This window comes from Nipponia nippon, unplaced genomic scaffold, assembly GCF_047370975.1.
Source record: "Nipponia nippon isolate SJK-2023a ecotype South Korea unplaced genomic scaffold, ASM4737097v1 scaffold_5, whole genome shotgun sequence".
Lineage (NCBI taxonomy): Eukaryota > Metazoa > Chordata > Aves > Pelecaniformes > Threskiornithidae > Nipponia > Nipponia nippon.
In genome coordinates, this window is record NW_028262369.1 from 91917628 (window position 1) to 91936347 (window position 18720).

At 43.8% G+C, this 18720-nt stretch overlaps 1 protein-coding gene across 1 annotated transcript in view; it reads right to left on the reverse strand.

Moving 5' to 3' along the window:
- Nucleotides 1-15636, reverse strand: part of DPP10 (dipeptidyl peptidase like 10) — a 562528-nt gene extending 546892 nt beyond the window's left edge. The window contains exon 1 of the mRNA XM_087732307.1: nucleotides 15465-15636. Within this exon, the coding sequence (XP_087588433.1) occupies nucleotides 15465-15524 (60 nt within the window). The 5' untranslated portion in view covers nucleotides 15525-15636. The remainder of the gene's footprint in view (nucleotides 1-15464) is intronic.
- Between the last annotated feature and the right edge of the window lie 3084 nt (nucleotides 15637-18720).

Genomic DNA, 18720 nt, shown 5'->3' on the forward strand with positions numbered 1-18720 from the left:
AATAACATAATTGTATTTTAATATGAGAATTCAGAACTCACCTATCCAGTGACTCTGGCCTCTTAAAAATCAAGGGGACTTTTGTCACTTTGTCTTAAAAAGGAACAAGACTGGGGTTTCGGAGACTGATCATATAAAGACGTGCAACGCTCCTGCTCTGGGTCACATTGTTCAGGAACTTTTACTGTGAGCAAAGAGACTATAAGTCAGATATACACAGTGTAAGAGGACAAAGTCATTATTTATTGGCTAATACACACAACAGATAACTAGAATGAATGAGCAATTATGCTAAGGATTAAAAAGCTCTCCACATGGATGAGACACCTGATGAGTCTCTGCTGACCAGGGAGTTGTCATTTGGTGGAAAGGATGGGTCGAAATAGGGTGATCCTTCATTTTGCTGAGTTTCCATCTTCTGATTCGCTTTTTTCTTAGGGTTTTTACAAACTGTTATGTCAGTACTTTTCCGCTTGATTATTGTTGTATTTCTGCTGGGTATTGAAAAGAGATAGGAATCCTCAGTCTCGTCATCTTTAACACTAATTCCTCAGCAGCCTTGTGCAAGACATTTAAGTTTCCTTTGCCTCAGTGCCCATCATAAAAGGGAATTAATAGTGCTTAACTGTTCATCATGGTGGCATGTGGCAAGAATCTGACCATTTCTTCATGTGTCTTTTGAAAATGTAAGTTGTCACCTACAGAAAATTTTAAATATCACAGACCTGACTCGGGAAAACACATGCAAGAAAACCTCTGAAAAGAAGAACTTTTGATTAAATAATGATTGTGGGATTAGGTCTCTTATTAAAAAGATAAAGCCAGTCTATAACCTAGCTTTTGTAGCCATCAATGTTCTCCAGAAATCATAATGAATAAATTAGTTACATAAAATAATACTGAATTTAGAAGAGTTATCAGTGTAATTTTAGTATTAGTTCTTACTATCTTCATTTTCTTGGAAACTTTTTATCATCTTGTTCTAAGCATCATTTTGAGAAAAAACTGAGAATCAGAAATTTAATATTTTCAAGCAAGCCCCCTTACTGAAACCAGTTACAGTAGTTTTTCTTTTTTCCTCCTCTTTTCTTCTGAAGGCTTCATCAGTTCAGCTCATTACCACTACCTTTTGATCTACATAAGAGTTCTCCACTGGAAGTAGGATGAAAAATACACTAAAAAGAGAAAAAAGTTAGCAGAAAGTAAGGTATGATGCCACAAGACACAAATTCTTCCATCCCTTCCAGGCTGCCTCTAGTGAGCTGGGAAGGGACATTATTGACAACCCTGCTGCCATTGCTAGTACATTTAATTTTCACCTTTTTCTACTCTGTGAAGTAAGTAAGACTATTTTACAACACAGCTCTACCTTAGCTACATCTTGAAAACTCCCAGCTGTCTCTGCTGCTGATGGCATTTAGCCACTGGTTGGCAGGCAAGAACTTTGATGCTTCCACAAATACCTCTAGCATAAAACCATATAGTTGACATCTTCAGCCTTAGGGGTAGAGGGTGATCAGTTCCAGCCTGGATATTTTCTTGGAAACTAAAACTATCGAAGATAAAGAAAAAAAAAGCCCGCTATGTGGTATACAGTGAATCGATACTCTGCAGGACTGAGCTTACTAATAAAACAAATATCTAGGGACCCTGATTTCTCACTCCACTATGCATTAAGATGGCTTATAATTGATTAATGATGTATACAGTCTCAACATTTTACTTTTACTGAACATTTTCATATTACAATGCCTATAAATATTTCCATTATAAGTCTTTAATAGCAGAAACAGATTGCATCCATCTTACACTGACTGGCATCTGCTGTGCATTACTCTGTGTCTGAGGGTCTGGTCATTACTGTTCAGGAGCACCAACTTTATTAGGCAGATAGCCAAGAGAACCTACACTTTAAATTGAAAAACTGCCATCCAGCCTTTTCCCTTTATATATTTACAATTTGCATTTATCTTTTTACTCTTCCAATATGCAACTTCTCTGAGATATTTCCTCTAAGACGTTTTATTGTTTGTTTACAGTAATTTAGCTACTCTATCAACCACTTGGATGATATATTTACTCAGCTACTTCATCTGGAACATGTTTTCTTTTATGTCTATTAATCTACATTGCACTTTCTACAGGAGAATTGTAGCTATTCAATAATTTAAACTCTGACATTATGAGACTCTGTCAAACAGTCATAGTACTATTCCAGAGAACTCTTACATTATCGCATACTACTCTAAATATTCTATACAGGTAGGTATTCAAGATTTTAATTTAAAAAGTTAAAATATAAATGCTAATTGTGTAAGTGTGCATGATCACACAGGTCATCATTAGAAGTAATTAATAAATAGAAGCCAAAACTTGTGCTTAACTATAATGTTAGTAATTTCATTCCTTCGCTCTAAATCTAGAAATCATTAAAGACTGATCTGCGAGGTTTCAGATACATACTGTCTGCCTTCTCCACAGTAACAACATAGAAGAAATACTGGAAAATAATGAGCACATTCCATTGCTCTTCAAAAAATAACAGAGCTGAGCAAGAAGGCTTGAGAATTGTTAGTGTTTTTAAAAATCCTGTACCATAAAAAATAAAATTCTGTCCAAAACCCACTGTATCAGTTGCAGGCACTTCTCCAAAACCTTGCAATGCATTTTTTCTGCAGTGTGTGCAGCATTCATCAACTGAGAGTATACAGTACCTTTTTTGACTACAGTTTAAAATTGAAACATAAAAATCTTCAGTCTCAAATGTTTTTTTCATTCAAACTCGTTCTTTTTTATTTCCATGGCATTTAACCCATGCCAGCTATATTTTGTAGGGCTTCGTGCATAGAGTACTCAGAGGGTGACACATGCAGAAAAAAACATGTTTATAAATCTTTCTCAACCTGAGAAATAAGTTTTTGAAAATCCTGCAAGGATGATTTTTGTCTTTATCAGAATTTGGTGCTAAACGGTTTTCAGCTTTAGATCTGGAGCTATTAAAATGTGTTTCAGGAGGAAAAGGGTTAGATTGATTGAAAGTTAAAAGCTTTTTCAACTATTCCATGTAAAAATGCAAATATGCTCTATAAGAGCTGTTTTAATTACAGAAATCTTCTTAGGTGTGGTGACCCAAATTCTCTATTGGCCCAGTTCTCTTGCAGCATCAGGAGAGTTACTTCGGCAAGCAATTTTATCCGGAACACTCATTCTGAACACCACCTGAGACTATAAATACATTTATTTTGTGCAGCGCCAATCCAGTACAAAAATTACAGAACCGCACTAGGAACACAAGGCCAGGCAGAGAACAAGTCTCTCACTTCCAAAGCTGCCACATAAAATAGATAAGGGCTCCCATCTTATCTCTTACGACCTGACGTGGTTCCCCACCACCTGACTTGCAAGTTGGCAGGGCTCAGCTGAATCCTTGACTCGGAGCACCACAACTGCAGCCCTACCTGGGGCTTCAGCTGGTGCTTTGGGTACACAAACAGCTTGATTCAAGGTGTCTCAAGCTCAACCCAAATTTGACTTGTCTGCCTCAGGATTACTACAGTGACACTACAGAATTGTAAGCCAACATGTATGACAAGAAACAACTGAAAAGTCCTAAATTCTTACAGAAGGAGAGAAAAAACAAAAAGCAGTTTCATGAAATACATACCTTTCACAGCATAACCACCAAGTCAATGACCTGGTATTTAATGCTAGATGTTGAAAACTACAGCTGCCCACCAATAACCAAGGGGCCTAAATTAAACGGCGATCTAAAATTATTTTTCTTCATTCTTTAAGAGTTCGCAGATCTGAACAGTGCTTAGTATCATAATTCTGATGATGCTGGTAGGGTTATTTGAAACTACAAAATATTGCCAAAGAGCTCATATGTTAAAATGGCATCGGCTGCTTGATGGGTTTCTTCACTAAACGTGACCTCACTTGGGATGCAACTAGCGTCGCCAGAGACTTCTGTAAATCACGGAGAGGAAAGAAGCATCCTGAGAGTTTGGGAAATACTCAGAGAGGAGGAAATACTGTAAAACAGAAAAACACCAATATTTCCTTAATTATTTTATGGATTTGCTTTCGCTGAGCTTTTGTTTGCCCTCTGCAAATATTTGCATAATCAAGTTTCAGAGACATTAATGTTCCCAGAAAACACATTACAGCTGTTGAATTATAAAACTGAGATTTTTCAAACTCCAGACTAAATCTATACCAAAAAAATGTACTCATGGATGTAAACTGAGATTTTACTGAAGGCAACTGTGGGAAATTCACAGCTCAAAAATTATCACAGGGAAAGAGAGTCATGGGTAGCATGTATTTGGTCTTTAAACCAACAAATCCTTGGTTGTATTGACTTCCAGAAGTCAGATACCTTTGTGTGAAAAATTAGTTGAAAATATTTCTTGCATGAGCACAGTCCTGTCACTTCAGGGTCAAAAGCAAAAATGAAACCCAGTCTAACAGGTGCAGACACAAGCAAGATACGTACGACGTGCCATCAACGGGCTGCTGAGGTCACCAGAGTAGCTCCGAGGGATTCACTTTTCTTCCTCTTCTTGTTACTCAGTCTTTTTCTGCCACTTGTCATCCTTTCTCTTTTTCCTCCCCTTCCCCCAAAAATACTGCTGCCCCAGGCTTGGCTGAACACAGCGACGCAGGGACTAAGCCAGAGTCGATTCCCTCCAGCTTGTCCAGTGGCTGGACATAATCTCATTTTACGCCATGGTCGTTCACTTGCTCATGACTCTCCTAGGCAAACAACCTACAAATACTCGCACCCAGAAGGAAACGCAAAGCCACAAACCCCATAGCAGTACAGCACAAAGGGAAAGAAAGTGAGAGGCATCGGCTCCCCTCGCCACAGCGCAAAGGTTACTTCGACCTTCAGGCGAGCTGGGTTAGCGTGGTAAATCAGCAGAAAGTTTCCTCCCACCTCTGAAAGAGAAACAGTTAACCAAAAGAGTTTGCTTTAATTCTGCAGAAAAGCTCGATGCAAATAAACAGGAGCAGGATCTCTCCCTGGATGAACACTGTTAGCACCAGAAGTAACAGAGCTCATGAGCCTACCCCAAACTCCAATTTTCCAGTTTTTAGCTCCAGCCAGTAGACACTGTGTCCTGTACAAAAAAAAAAGTCAACTAAGTAATTATTGATATGTGTATATATTACAGCAGGAAAACCTTTAGTCAATCATCCCAGCACTGCTAAAATACTTTTATGGGTTTGGATTAGCAGGAGAAGGGAGAAAGGATCCTTACAAGCAGCAGAAACTAATACGTCCCACAAGGGGCCAATGCAGAAGCACAGCAATTTCCTTCCAACCTCACGGAGGAGCAAGGTTAGGACAGAGATTGAATAAACAGACCATCGTGCTGCTCAGCACCACACACACTGGATTTGCTTGTATGGGTAAAATGTGAGTGATGGGAAAGCTCACAAGCTTTGGGAGTTTGATTCCTTTTAACGTTTAGGAGATGCGATGGTAATCTCAAAACACATCCGAACTTATTTATACTGACAACAGGCAAACAGGTTAAAGAAAAAAATAAAAAGTCTCCTCCCTTCCCTAGTTTTATCCAAAAAGCTAGAATAAGCACAAAGTCTCCCCTGCTGTGCAGTGGGACCAGCCTCAGTTCAGGTTTTAGGAGGCCGGGTTGTGTGCGCCCATAAACAGCCCGTGGTGCTGAACATGGAGGGAACCACGTGTGCCGATGCCCCCGCGGGTGCACGCAGAGGTGGGGACGTGCCAAGGCCAGAAAGCGATGCCAGCAACCGCCCGAGCCCGGGGAGGCAGCGGGGCTGGGCAAGGGACTGGAAGGGCCAGCGGGGAGGGGGCGCCGGGTCTCGCGCCTGCTCCCCTCCTCTACCCTAAGAAGAAATACAGGAAAACGGAGGCAGGTTTTGGCTCTCAGTTATCACGCACAAGGAATTACAAAAGCTATTTTTTAACATGATGCTCATGTCTGCAGGTCATCTCTGCAGCAAATATGAAGAGAAATGTTCATGGCATTAATCCCGTGCTGGCAGACTGATGCGGCTTTCAAGCTGAGTAAGTGTTTAATGCTCTAAAGGGAAGGGGAAAAAAGATTTCTTTTAGATAAATTGCTTAATTGGGAAGTCAGGAATTCTCCTGCCTAAGCAAGTGATTTTACAAAAGGAAAAAAGTTCATTTCAAAATGTAAACTTGCTACTCATCTATAACATCCAGGGAAAACTAAGCAAAGGGATAGACACTCACCTTTACACTGCTGAAACCACAACTTTGAAAACATAAATAAGGCTAATAAACCAATATTATTTAAATAAAGTTTCTTCACGCCTTGACTGTTGTACTGAAGAGTAAATCCAGCGCCGGGCACACCGAGTTGCCGGCTCACTGACTGATCATTTCCCCCAACGGCAGGGAACGAGGCAATGGGGTCCCCGGAGGGGCACTCAGCCCTCATCACTGACACCTAAGGGTTTTGGGGACTGGCTTCCCTTCAGTTTAATGGACTCCGGCGTATTGAATCACACAGTGTTGGAGATCTCAGAGCAAAGCTCAGGTACCTTCCCCTGCCCAGGAAATCCCCCCACCTTACGCAGGAGCATGAATGGAGCATTTACTGCCACCAGTGCGACCGCCAGGCACAGGCGCCTGCCCCCAACTTTCTCCTTCGCCCATGAAAAACCTTTGGCGGGTCTCGGTTTTGTCAGCACAGAAAACGTTTGCATCTCACTTACCCACAGGGTGAGAAAACTCTCTACCTACTGCACCTACAGATGAAACCCAGGGCGCTCTGCTGAACAGCCACAGGCCACATCGCCAGCCAGGGACTTCCCCTCGGGCAAAGCACAGTTAGCGCAATGGAGAATTAGGATGACTGAAGGGGTCAGGCACGGCGCTTGCCCAGGAGTCAGCAGCAGGAGGAACAGGGTTACCACCTTAAAGAACAGGCTCGCCTCTGAAGACGAAGTTCGTCTTTTTACTGATAGAAAATTTAAAGTAAATTTGATATTAAGTGCTAGAATGTCATAACTTTGTCAAGCTATAGGAAAATAAAACAACCTAAGTGTCATCCTTCAATACAATAACATCAATTTTTCCATGCTTAGCAACTCGCTAAGCACCTCTGATGTTTGCTACTGTAAATCACAGGAGCTTGCACACTTTTGTTATGCAAATAGTTGTAAGTTTGATTTCTCCACAATTGTGTTAATGAAAAAATTCTTAGAGATCTGTGAGCAGAAATGTCACTGAATTGCTCTATCTGACATCTCTTACTTACAAAGGTAGCTCAGGTTTTACAAGAAATAATAGGCTTATTATTATTATCAGAATATTCATTTTTATAAGTTACATCCATTAAAACATTACAGAGTAAGTTTAAAACCACTTATAGTTTTGAAGAGACTAAGAATTTAACACCTACATACTGTCACTGCCCCTCACAGTGCTAAAACATTATTGCATAGGTAGCTAAATTTGGGCAAAGATGACCAAAATATTATGTTTGTATACTTCCAAAACATTTTTATAAAGGGGGAAAAAAATGTATAATTATTGCCATAACTTTTCCAATAAACTCATAGGTTTGACTTTTTTTGTTACTGTTTCTATGTTACTACACAAATCAAGGGACGTAGTTGTAACTAACCCTGTAACTAATATTTTTCTAGGTTTCTTCCCCCTGTTACCTAACTCTAACAAGCTAAATAAAACTAGGTGTAGAAAGCCTATGTAATGTGAGCAAAGCATTGGGTTTTTTCCCAGCATGACGTTTGTGAACGCCGTGCTACCTTGCTTCTAGGGGGCCATACTGAGATAACATTGCAAACCTCACCTCTGACACTTTGCAATAAAAGTACGGTATCTCTGTCGCCTGGTTTCTCTTTAAGGCAGTGACTTTCTGTAACAATTTTAGTGTGACTGGCCAGATCTAGCAACGTAATCTAATCTAACAGCCAATATCTCTAGTAACGTCCTTTTAGCTGAAGCTAAAATACAATACTTCCTAATCTTTCTTGACTTGCCAGCTGCCTTTAACAGCCGTACTCCGAGATCCCGTCTTCCCGTGGCTCCTGTGTCTCTGCCTTCTCCTGCCAAGCTGCCGTCACCGCCTCGAGGCGTCCTTCAGATATCATCTCTGTTTCCTTCTCAACTTTCTGTAAAACTTCCATGGGGCTCACCCTCCGCATCCTCTTCCCTCGGTAAGGTCACACACAAACTCAAACTGAACAGCTGTCTCTGTGTTGTGGAGTCACAAACTGGTTCAGTTCCAGTCTCCCTCTTTCCAAACTAAAATTTCAGATTATTTTTCTGATATATCCTCAGGGAAGAGGTCAGCAGCTCAAGACCAGCATCATTAACACTAGGCTTTAAACATCCTTTGACTCTATCCCGCTTCCCTCGAGGTCCCTGGATGGCACCAGCATCCTGCCTCTTTCCAGCACTCCTGATGAGGGGACAGGACCCATTAGATGCTCACAGCACCCGCCCCCGTTCAGCTGTTAGCTGGTGCTCCCTGTGCCGTCAACACTGAGAAATGAGCATTTTACAGCACAATTCACACAAACTATTTTACTGGGTAAATGTAACATGAAATAACCATGCCCTCATCTGCAGCAGTTGCATTAACTTCACAGCTCAGGACTGCGGAGAGTCTTTAATTAAGCTGATGACTCTGATTCTAGGTGTTGCCTTCCCTTAGGTACCTCAGGTTGGCATATATTGCTGTGAATCACTCTTAACTCCATTCACAGTGTAACAAACCTGCATGTCTAATTCTGTTTCTTTGAAACAAAAAGCCCTTGAGGCCTTCTGCCACTATCAGCCGCCTCATTTTTAGGAATCATAGATGTTAATTTGTAAGTGCATAAGATGATTCTTTGCTTCTGGCACGTACTGCCAGTAACACTGGGTGTTGTCAACATGTGAGAAGTCGAAGTCACTGATCCAAAAAACTGTCAAATGATTAACACAGCACAATCACTAACCTGGATGTTGCATAATTTAACATTTATAATTCAATTTCAGGACCTCAGATAAAAATCTTTAAATATGAAAGGCCCTAAACACATTCCAAAACAATGTTCAGTTGGCGGGCAGCATGCAAGTCTTACCATGCTAATTTAAGAATGAAACAGTGAACAAAATAAGCACAAAACTATCTTTACATGTGTTTAATAAAACAGTTTTGGTAAAAGAACGAGAAAGATTAAATTCCTCATGATGTGGTACCCTTTCAGGAAAGTGTTATCTAACAGACCTCTATCTTAAGTGGCTTCAAAGAGAATCAAACTTAATGCCATGTTTCTCAAAGTAACGATTTCCAGTAGGAAAATTCCTATATGATTACAATCCAGGAAAGTACTAACCTATTATTAAATATAATTTCTTATAAGATTCATGTATATTTGTGTATATTAAAGTACTGCCTTCTAAATTCCTAGCATTATCTTTAAATTGAAAACTATAAATTGCATATGTATTAGAATACACTGGAATGCATGTTTGTGGCTATTTATGTTACATATATAAAATCTATACCACAGAATCAGTATATATACTTAAACATATAGAAGTATCAACTATTTACGCTTTTTTCAAATCGCTTTTAAGTTTTTATGAAAAGAGCAAGGAATTAAGAATAGAAAGTTATGAGAGCATATTAACCATTTGTACGTGCAAGGAAGAGCCAACAAACGTAACCCACCAGCAGGTTCACGGCAGGCCATGGAACCGCGTTCCCCTGCGAGGAACAACCCCGACTGCTTCCACCTCTGCTGAGGAGCGCTGGGCAATTGCTGCCGGGATCCGCTGTGCCCGAGTGTCAAACCTATGCTGACGCTGTGCCGCTCCTTACAGCGTACACTTCAGATTTGATAGCATCTCTTCCCCTTTCTCTTTTGTTTTTTAATAGTATTGTGGGGTTTATTTTACTAGTACTGGTTTTGTTCCAATTGGTACCAATTGAAAGTCACCTAAATAAAGCTAAAGTCACCTAAATAAAACTAATCTTGATGTTACCTTTGGCATAGAGCAATTGTTTCTTCATAGACTGGAAGGGGAAAATATAAGTATTTCAAATGTTTTTTTCCTCATTCCTGCAGCTTTTCATTTGTAACCGTGCAGGCTTGAGGAAGAGTGGCTGGAGAGCTGCCTGGCAGAAAACAACCTGAGGGTGTTGGTCGACAGTCGGCTGAGTATGAGCCAGCAGTGTGCTCAGGTGGCCAAGAGGGCCAATGCCATCCTGGCTTGTATCAGGAATAGTGTGGCCAGCAGGACCAGGGAGGTGATCGTGCCCCTGTACTCGGCACTGGTGAGGCCGCACCTCGAGTCCTGTGTTCAGTTTTGGGCCCCTCACTACAAGAAGGACATGGAGGTGCTGGAGCGTGGCCAGAGGAGGGCAACGAAGCTGGTGAAGGGTCTGGAGCACAAGTCTTATGAGGAGCGGCTGAGGGAGCTGGGGTTGTTTAGCCTGGAGAAGAGGAGGCTGAGGGGAGACCTTATTGCTCTCTACAACTACCTGAAAGGAGGCTGGAGCCAGGTGGGGGTTGGTCTCTTCTCCCAAGTAACAAGGGATAGGACAAGAGGAAATGGCCTCAAGTTGCGCCACGGCAGGTTTAGATCAGATACGAGGAAAAATTTCTTCACTGAAAGGGCAGTCAGGCACTGGCACAGGCTGCCCAGGGAAGTAGTTGAGTCCCCATCCCTGGAGGTATTTAAAAGACGGGTAGATGTGGTGCTTAGGGCCATGGTTTAGTGGTGGACTTGGCAGTGCTAGGTTAACGGTTGGACTTGATGATCTTAAGGGTCTTTTCCAACCTAAACAATTCTATGATTCTATGATCTTCTTACAATGAAGAAAGGGTTGTTTTTAAAAGGAAAAGGCACTGGTTATTCTCTGGTAGTACAGATGTTGGCAAGGAGGCTGGAACAATACAGAAAGGTAATATGTGGAAATGGGAAGATTTACAAGTCGTGATTAGTTCTTCAAATTTCCATCTAGAGACCTCCAGCTTGTTCTCCCCATATATACATATGTGTCATCATGGCTGTATTTTTGGTCTGCAAAATACTAATAAATCACACCAGCAACTCCACTCAACCCAAATGTGATCAAACCCAGTTTACCAGAACAGAAGAAAAGCAACTGCAGATGATGAGGATGCAAAAGGGCCCAAAACACTTTCAGGGAAGAAGACTCAAGGCATTTCTATCATGCTTCAAGCCAGTCTCTTTGATTAGTGCCATAATCACTTTTGGTGTCCCCTAACGGGTCACTATGCCTCTTCAGACAGAGTCTCAAGAACAGGATAAACACAAGGGCATTGCACATCTGCTCAGCATTTACAAAAATAAAAATAATTACTTTGTTCTAAACGTGCATTTTGAGGTGGCCACGTCCAGAGGCATGACAGTGACCTGCCTTCCCCCCGCCAGCCTGCCTCCAGCCTCCACTGCCACCTCTGCACCGCGCTTCCCCAGAGCTCGCCTTCCTCACCCCGCAACACAAACCTGTCTCCACAAGGCACAGCAGCGCTCTCATCATCTAATGCCTTAAACCAAATACCATGCAAACCTATTAGTTTTAAATATATCACTTTTTCCTTTTTTTTTTTTTTTTGCCTTACTATGCTGCCATAGACTGCCTTCCTAACAATGACGCAGCCCTGCGTTATTTGTGCCCCTTGCTACGTATTATCCTGGATAATTCATAATTGAACACTCACCGGATTATCTGTTAGTGACTTGGTTTTGATGTAATGGATTTCAGAAATGCTGTTCTCATTTTTAAGGGATTTATTTCCCAAACAGCTGGTAGATTTGAATGATTCCCATGCCCGCACAAAGCCTGTTTTGTGCACATCCTTTGGGCATTTAAAGATCCAACTACCTGAAGTTTCAACGCAAAAAGTATTACCCAGCAACCTTTACGAACAGGGACAGCTACACATTAGCATCTCCCTCTCTTTAGGAGGAGGTGCGTGTGTAGCAGTTTGCAGGAGCAGGCAGATGTTTCCTGCTGAGGTGCAGGTTTGGCGTAAAAATCTTAGTTGCTGTAAACACACATATAAGTCCACAGGGAACACAACAGACCCCCTTTAAATATGTGCTCCTCAACCTAATTGTAAATAAGAAAACTATTAGTAAACTAGCATCCATCAACTAGTGAGTGTTAAAACACTACTGCAATAAACGCGAAATGTAAAAATTCCTGATACTGTTCGTAGATACTGATGAAACTTGCTGCAGAATTTTTGCTCAGGACGTATCTGCACTTGCCTTTTATAGTTTACAACCTAAAAGCTAATGAATAAATAAAAGTGAAAGGAAGGCAGGGAAGAAGGAAGAGTAAAAAGGGTATAACATACATATTATATTACACAGTAATTATGTGCTTCTGAAATGCCAATTAGTAACTCCTTCCATGACCCAGCTCACAGTCAGATCAATATTAGGTTGATAACAGCAGAGAGTCATGATCCGGTAGAGAATGTTTTATTATTAAAGAATGTAGAAAGCCACAGAAATATTAGCTTAACTCCTCATTTTTTTTTCCCAAGTGCAAATTGTAGTCCCAACTGTGTTAAGAGCAAGGCATAAGTACTTCTCTTCCACGGTCCCTGTAATTTCAGTACAAATGTTTGGTTTGAAAGAATTTATAACGGCAGACCCTAGCCAGCCAAGATAATAATTCTTTTCTATTTCTGGGTTGTGGGTTTCTTTCTTTTTTTTCCTCCAAACAAGGCAAACAATGTTTTAACAGACTTCTCCGTCGAGGGGAAAAAAAAAAAAATAAAAAAAATCATTTGGCCACCAGTGCAACATGAAAGTGCACAACAGGAGAGAGATTCCCCTGGAAGAGCTAATTTCCTTGCCCTGTTGACAAGATGAGCCAAGAGCACAGAATAAAACCAGGTTTGTTGCCCTGGGGGGTTCCTGAGGTGGAGGCTGCAACGATACAGAACCAAGGCAGGTATTTAGCATTCCCAGCTAGACCCTGTAAGTTTTTGTTACAGATCTCAGAGTGAAAGATCATTATTCACAGTAGTGTCAGCAAGGTGGTAAGATTTGCAATCATTTCAGAAAAGCTGTAAAAAGGCTTAGAGGTAAAAGAAGGCTTTATTAGGAGATTTTGCATTTTATCCAAGGAGTTTGGTGTCTTTGGGCTTTTTTTCTTGCTTTATACTAGATTTGCTCTGTCTACTTGTTTCTCTGTCACCAAAACTACATTGGGTGCAGCACACTCAGTGCTCATGGATGCAAAAAGTTGCACCCTTCCCTCAGCGAGGAAGGATGTAAGAAAGGGATGGGATGTCCCTGCGCCCGGGCACCAGGCGGGATGCAGAGCAGGAACTGTCATGGATAAAGTTTGCACAATTCCGTTTACTGGACAAGTGGATCATCCTACTGTTTGTTATGCGGATTGAAAAGTTTATGCTGTGTTACAGAGCAGTGATCTAAAAACAGTGAGAAGTAACATTACGTTGATCGTAACACACAGGAGCTGAGATGTCATGGGTTCGTGTGTTGGAGAGAAACATAAAGAATAGCAAAAAGAGAAAAAAGAAGGGGGTTTATAGCTTTCATTCCAGTAGGTGTAAAGTTCTCCTCTAATCTTTTTGCTTGAATCTTCATAATTGCTGGAACCAATGCTGTTTCTTGGCAAGTTATGATTAATATGCAATTTATATTTGTCTGGTCACTAACAACATATTTTTGAAGTAATTTCCAATACAGGGTCCTCATTACCATAGGGCAGTTACTGTTCATCTACGGTCATAAATACTTTCTCATGGAGTATCCATTTGCCTAGCACGGCAGCACTTGAAACTATTTATAAAGCGTATTTTACACCTGACACATTGAATTAAGAGCAGAAAAATGAGACAGTTTTCTAATGGCATCAGTATTACTGTGGTGGTTGTAAAATGGACTCATGTCTAGAAGGCTCTGATTCATGTTCTCTCTTTTTGAAGACTATTGACTTGTCTGGGTCTTTTTTTTTTTAATGGCATATTGATATTGGTTGTTGTTGTTGTTGTTTTGGCTTAGAAATCCAGTCAAATGAATTTAATAAATGTTGCTGTCAGTGAAAAATTAGCATTGGCTGTCCCAAACGTAAGAGGGGAATACTTCCCAGAGCAAGTACCAGACTGTGCTCTGTTCTCTGGTACTTTCAGGGATAGACCTAGAGAGGATGAAATGGTTTTAAGCAATTTAATATTATATATGCTGACTCTTTCAAGTGGGCCAGGGTAATTGTAATTCATCACTTCCCGTGACCTTGCCCATTTGAGCATGAACTAACCGGCCGTTTATGGTGTGATGGATACAGTCACCCATTACACAACCGGTCATTAGAGCCACAGGTCAATCCCCACCTCGTCCCCAAGCCTACAGCCATTCTGCATTACTGATTATACACTGCGAAGTGTAACGCAGCCTATATAAAAACGACAGCGCTAATAGAAGATTTATACCTTTAATCCCCTCCTGCCTCAGCTCCAAGTCATGATTTTTATTCCCAGCCCTAACTGGATAAAGCCCAGCTGACGATCTGCTAACACGAGGTGCAGTTCAGCTGCTCCTTCTGAGCCAACAAACCAACCCCAACCCAAACCCTCCGACCCTGCCCGCGAACGGAGCGCAGCCCCGGCAGCCTTCCTCGCCCCGCAGGAGCCCGCGCGCAGCCCCGCGCTGGGCGACCCCCAGTCACCGACCGCAGAGCACTGAAGTGAACTTTTCAGGATTTCACATCATTTTATGAAACAAAATAGCTGGTGTAAAGTTTCCTGATGTTGTTTTTTTCAGAACTAAGAATCAATAACCAAATACGGTCACTGATTGCATTGTTATTTTATTTCATAAAAAACCCAATTATTTTTGCAGAGGTACTTCCTAGTGAATACAAATCTGTTTAGGGATTTCATTTTATCGCTGTAGAGCGCAGTAACTCGGCTAGAAAGTAGTTTTCGATCAATGCAAAGGCAGGATCGTGTCAGAGGCTGGGGAAGGAGGCAGTCACGGAGAGCGCCCGGTGCTCCCCTGGGGTCTTCCCCCACCACCGTCCTCACCGCCCAGCCACGGCACCCACACACCTCTCCCACACGCGAGGACAAGAACACCAGCAAACACGCAGCCTCGTATCTTCCCGAATCGATCCGACCGGGCAACGGCAAAATCACGACTAACAAGTCGATTTTACACCGTATTCTTCCACCACACCGTTACTACGGAGTGATGACTAGGGAGGCAACAACGGCCCCGTGCCCAGCAGCCACCCCCTCCAGGGCAAACTTTCGGAGGAGCCCCGCGGGGGGCCCCGGCCTTGGGGCGCCCCGGGCAGCGCAGCGCGGCCCCGCAGAGGCGCAGCGCTCGCTGAAACGCGGCGCCCCCGCCCCGCCGCCCCTCGCCGCTTCGCCCCGACCCTCAGCAAACTTTCCCCGCGCCCGGGCGCCGGCCCTACCTTGACGGCCCGGGAGGACTGGCACTGGACGTGGTGGGACACCGTCGCCGTCTGGTTCATGTTGTTGCTGCCGCCGCCGCGGTGCGCACCGGCGCCGGCTCCGGCGGGGCTGCGGGGCTGCGGTGCCCGCGGCTCCCGGCGCCTCCGAGCGGCCGGGGGGCTCCGGCTGCGGCTGCGGCTCCGGCTCCGCACCCCGGGGGCGCCGCAACAGCTCCGCCCGGCGGGGGCCGCCCGAGCGCTCCGCCCGGCGCCGCCCCGACCGGCACCGCCCCGCGCCGCCCGCCGGGACCGGGACCGGGACCGGGACCGGGACCGGGACCGGGACCGGGACCGGGACCGGGACCGGGACCGGGACCGGGACCGGGACCGCCGGGGCCGGGGCCGGAGCCGGGGCCGGGTCTCGCCCAGGCGATGCGCGCCGCCCTCGCCCCCGCGGCCGGGCAGCAGCGGCCGAGCGAGATCGGCCCCGCTCTGCGAAAGCCCAGCCCCGCACTGCTCTCAGCCGCGATTAATAAGATCGCAACAGAAAGTTTATGCTGGCTGCTTTGTCCTCCTTGTTCCCCGGCGTTTTTTTCCTTTCTCCTTTCCCCATTCCCTTCTGCCTCGTCTTCCTTCAGCGCTAACACGACTCCAGCCCGCTGCGGTATCGGGATACGGGCGTCATTCTGTGACACGGGTGCGAGAGACAAGCATCAGCCCCACACCCGCTGCCAGCGCACACGGGATTTCCGAAATCTCTGGGCTTTGTTAAGTACTGCAACAGCTCCACACTTCCCCATAGATCAGCAGAGGTGCGGCTCTGATTAGACTTTCACCCAGGTAACTTTTTGCGGGTTTGTTTTTGGCAGTCTAAAAAACTATCCCCTCCAGGCTCGCGAACAGGACTTGCCAGAAACATACGAAATGCTGTTTCCATGGGTCCAGCCCAGAGCTGGTGCCAAAGCCAGAGGATTTGGGGTGGAAGCTGGTAAGCTCTGTGAGCAGATTGTGACACCTCAGGCTGATAATGAGCAAGCAATATTTTATATATACATAGCATTCTTACATGATCTCTTACTTTAGAGAAACCTCCCAGTAAAACAAGACATAGTGTGCCGCACACCAAGGCGTTCCTGGGGCGTCTTTGAGGGGTGCGTGAAACTGCAGCCGCGGCAGGTAAAGTCAGTTCAGGAGGACACAAAGAAGAAAAAGGACAGACTGGAGCCAGAAGCCATGGCACAAATCTCCCAAAGAAACTGCTGATTTGGAGTTTCTCACTGCATGAGACTCCAGCTTCAGGCATCTTTGAAGCATCTGTTCTTTCAAGAGGAGGTTGTTGAGCACTATTTGATACCGTATCAAAAGCTACACTCCCAGCGCAGGAAGCTATTGCTCAAAAATAAAATGGCTTTTAAAAATTCAGGCCCCAGGTTGAACTCGTTCTCTGATTCTGTCTCTTGGTTTTCCTCCCTACCCTCTTTTTTTTTAAGTAATTTGAAGAAACTGCACAAAGCATGTGTCCAAAAAGTAAGAATGCAAGAAAATAAAAAAAGGGTTTGCTAAAGACTTCAAGCTGTGCTTCAAACAGCATGAAGAAACGCCAGGCCGGCACTCACCTCTGCCAAGCACCTGCCCGGAGGTGCCGGCGTTCAGGCCTGGAGGAGCGAGCCGAAGGTCTGTCTCGCTCTGCGAAGGAGGGACAGGCAAAGGGAGAAGGCTGAGAGCTTGCTGTGCTCACAGCTCAACACGTACCCCAGGAGGACTACGGGGACCTTGAGCTGTGCTTTTAAATCTCATCGTGACTTCAGATGTCCGCCTGAGCTCTCTTAAGCAGGGTTCATTTTCAGAAGATTTGAATTTCCTGGAAGGAAATCTGCGTTAAATTATCTCAAATCTGATATCTCCAAAGTCAAAATCCATTTTGCACAACTTAACTCAGACTCAAAGGCAGGTACTGCTGCAAACGGATGGCCAAAGAGATTGAGCTGATGAGGAAAAGTCTGGTCTTCTGCTCAGTCTGCAGAAAGCTGCTGAGGAAGCCCTGTACGGGAACTGGCCCTGGGTACAAACATCCCCTCCAGAGAGCGGGGAGCAGTCAGACAGTGTTTACTCCAGAAAAATATAATTTCTGATGGAAGCCAAATGCAGAGTAAAGGCACAGCAAGAGGGTCCCTCCTGGCCCAGACACGGTCACCTCCGGGCACCACAAGTGCAGCATCCAGGCTGGCCTCTAGCCTGCAGGACTTGCTCACATTAGCCTCCTTCACCTCATTGGATATATTGGATTTTGAGCAATAAAAAACACATTTACCAAGCATATCAGGAGCTCAGCAGTGCTCTTTCACCTCCCTCCCTCGTATGCAGGCAGGAGTGAAACTTAATGGATACAGATGGGAAAAAAACTCACAGAAAAATGAGACTTGTCAACTTGTAGGTTCTTTGGGTGATATTGAGGAGGAGGGAACGAGTAAACGGCTGTTTGGGAAAAGGGCTAACAGTCTAACTTTCACCATACTCTGCCTTGTGCCCAAACGTTTGTTCTGAAAAGAAAATGATGGCTTTGAGTAATTGGCACCAGGAGCTCAAGCAAGCAGAGGCAACCTGGAGGATTCGAAGACTTTCTTCTTCTTCATCTTGAAATATATTTGTGTTTAACAATCTCAGATGGGAACTACTTTAAGCCAAAAGAATGAACTCACGATATTTTTAGTTGGACTAAGTAGCTGTGGATTTTTATAAGCTCCTATGAGAACTTTGCATAAAGGTTTTGTGCTTGATTTTGTGCTTCACAGTGGCTGACCTTCCATGCAAGCCCCAAAACCAGCTTTAAGCTAACGCAGAAATCTCTTCCTTATAATAACAAAGAAAAGGCAGCTTGGGTAAAAAAGCTGCCAAAGACAGAGATGAGATCAATAATTTACTGGCATTGTTTTTAAATGAACTTCTACAAATTTTCATGTATCTATTCCTAGAAAGTATAAATTTTGCTGATTAACCTCCCGCTCTCACAAGGTGGAACCTAATTAGAGTATGAACCTAACAAGGGTGATCAGGAGTTGTAATGACTCTATAAGTGCATCGTTTGTCATTATAAAATATCCTAGAAACAACTTAGATCAATAGAGTGGGATTCCACAACATGCCGACTGAAATCCTCCAGAGCACCACTCCACTGCTTACTTCTCCGGTAATGTCATTCACTGCCATCCCTCCGGTTCCTCGATGCAGCCGTTAATCCTCCACAGTGTGTAATCTTCTTTGGGAACTGGCTGCTTAG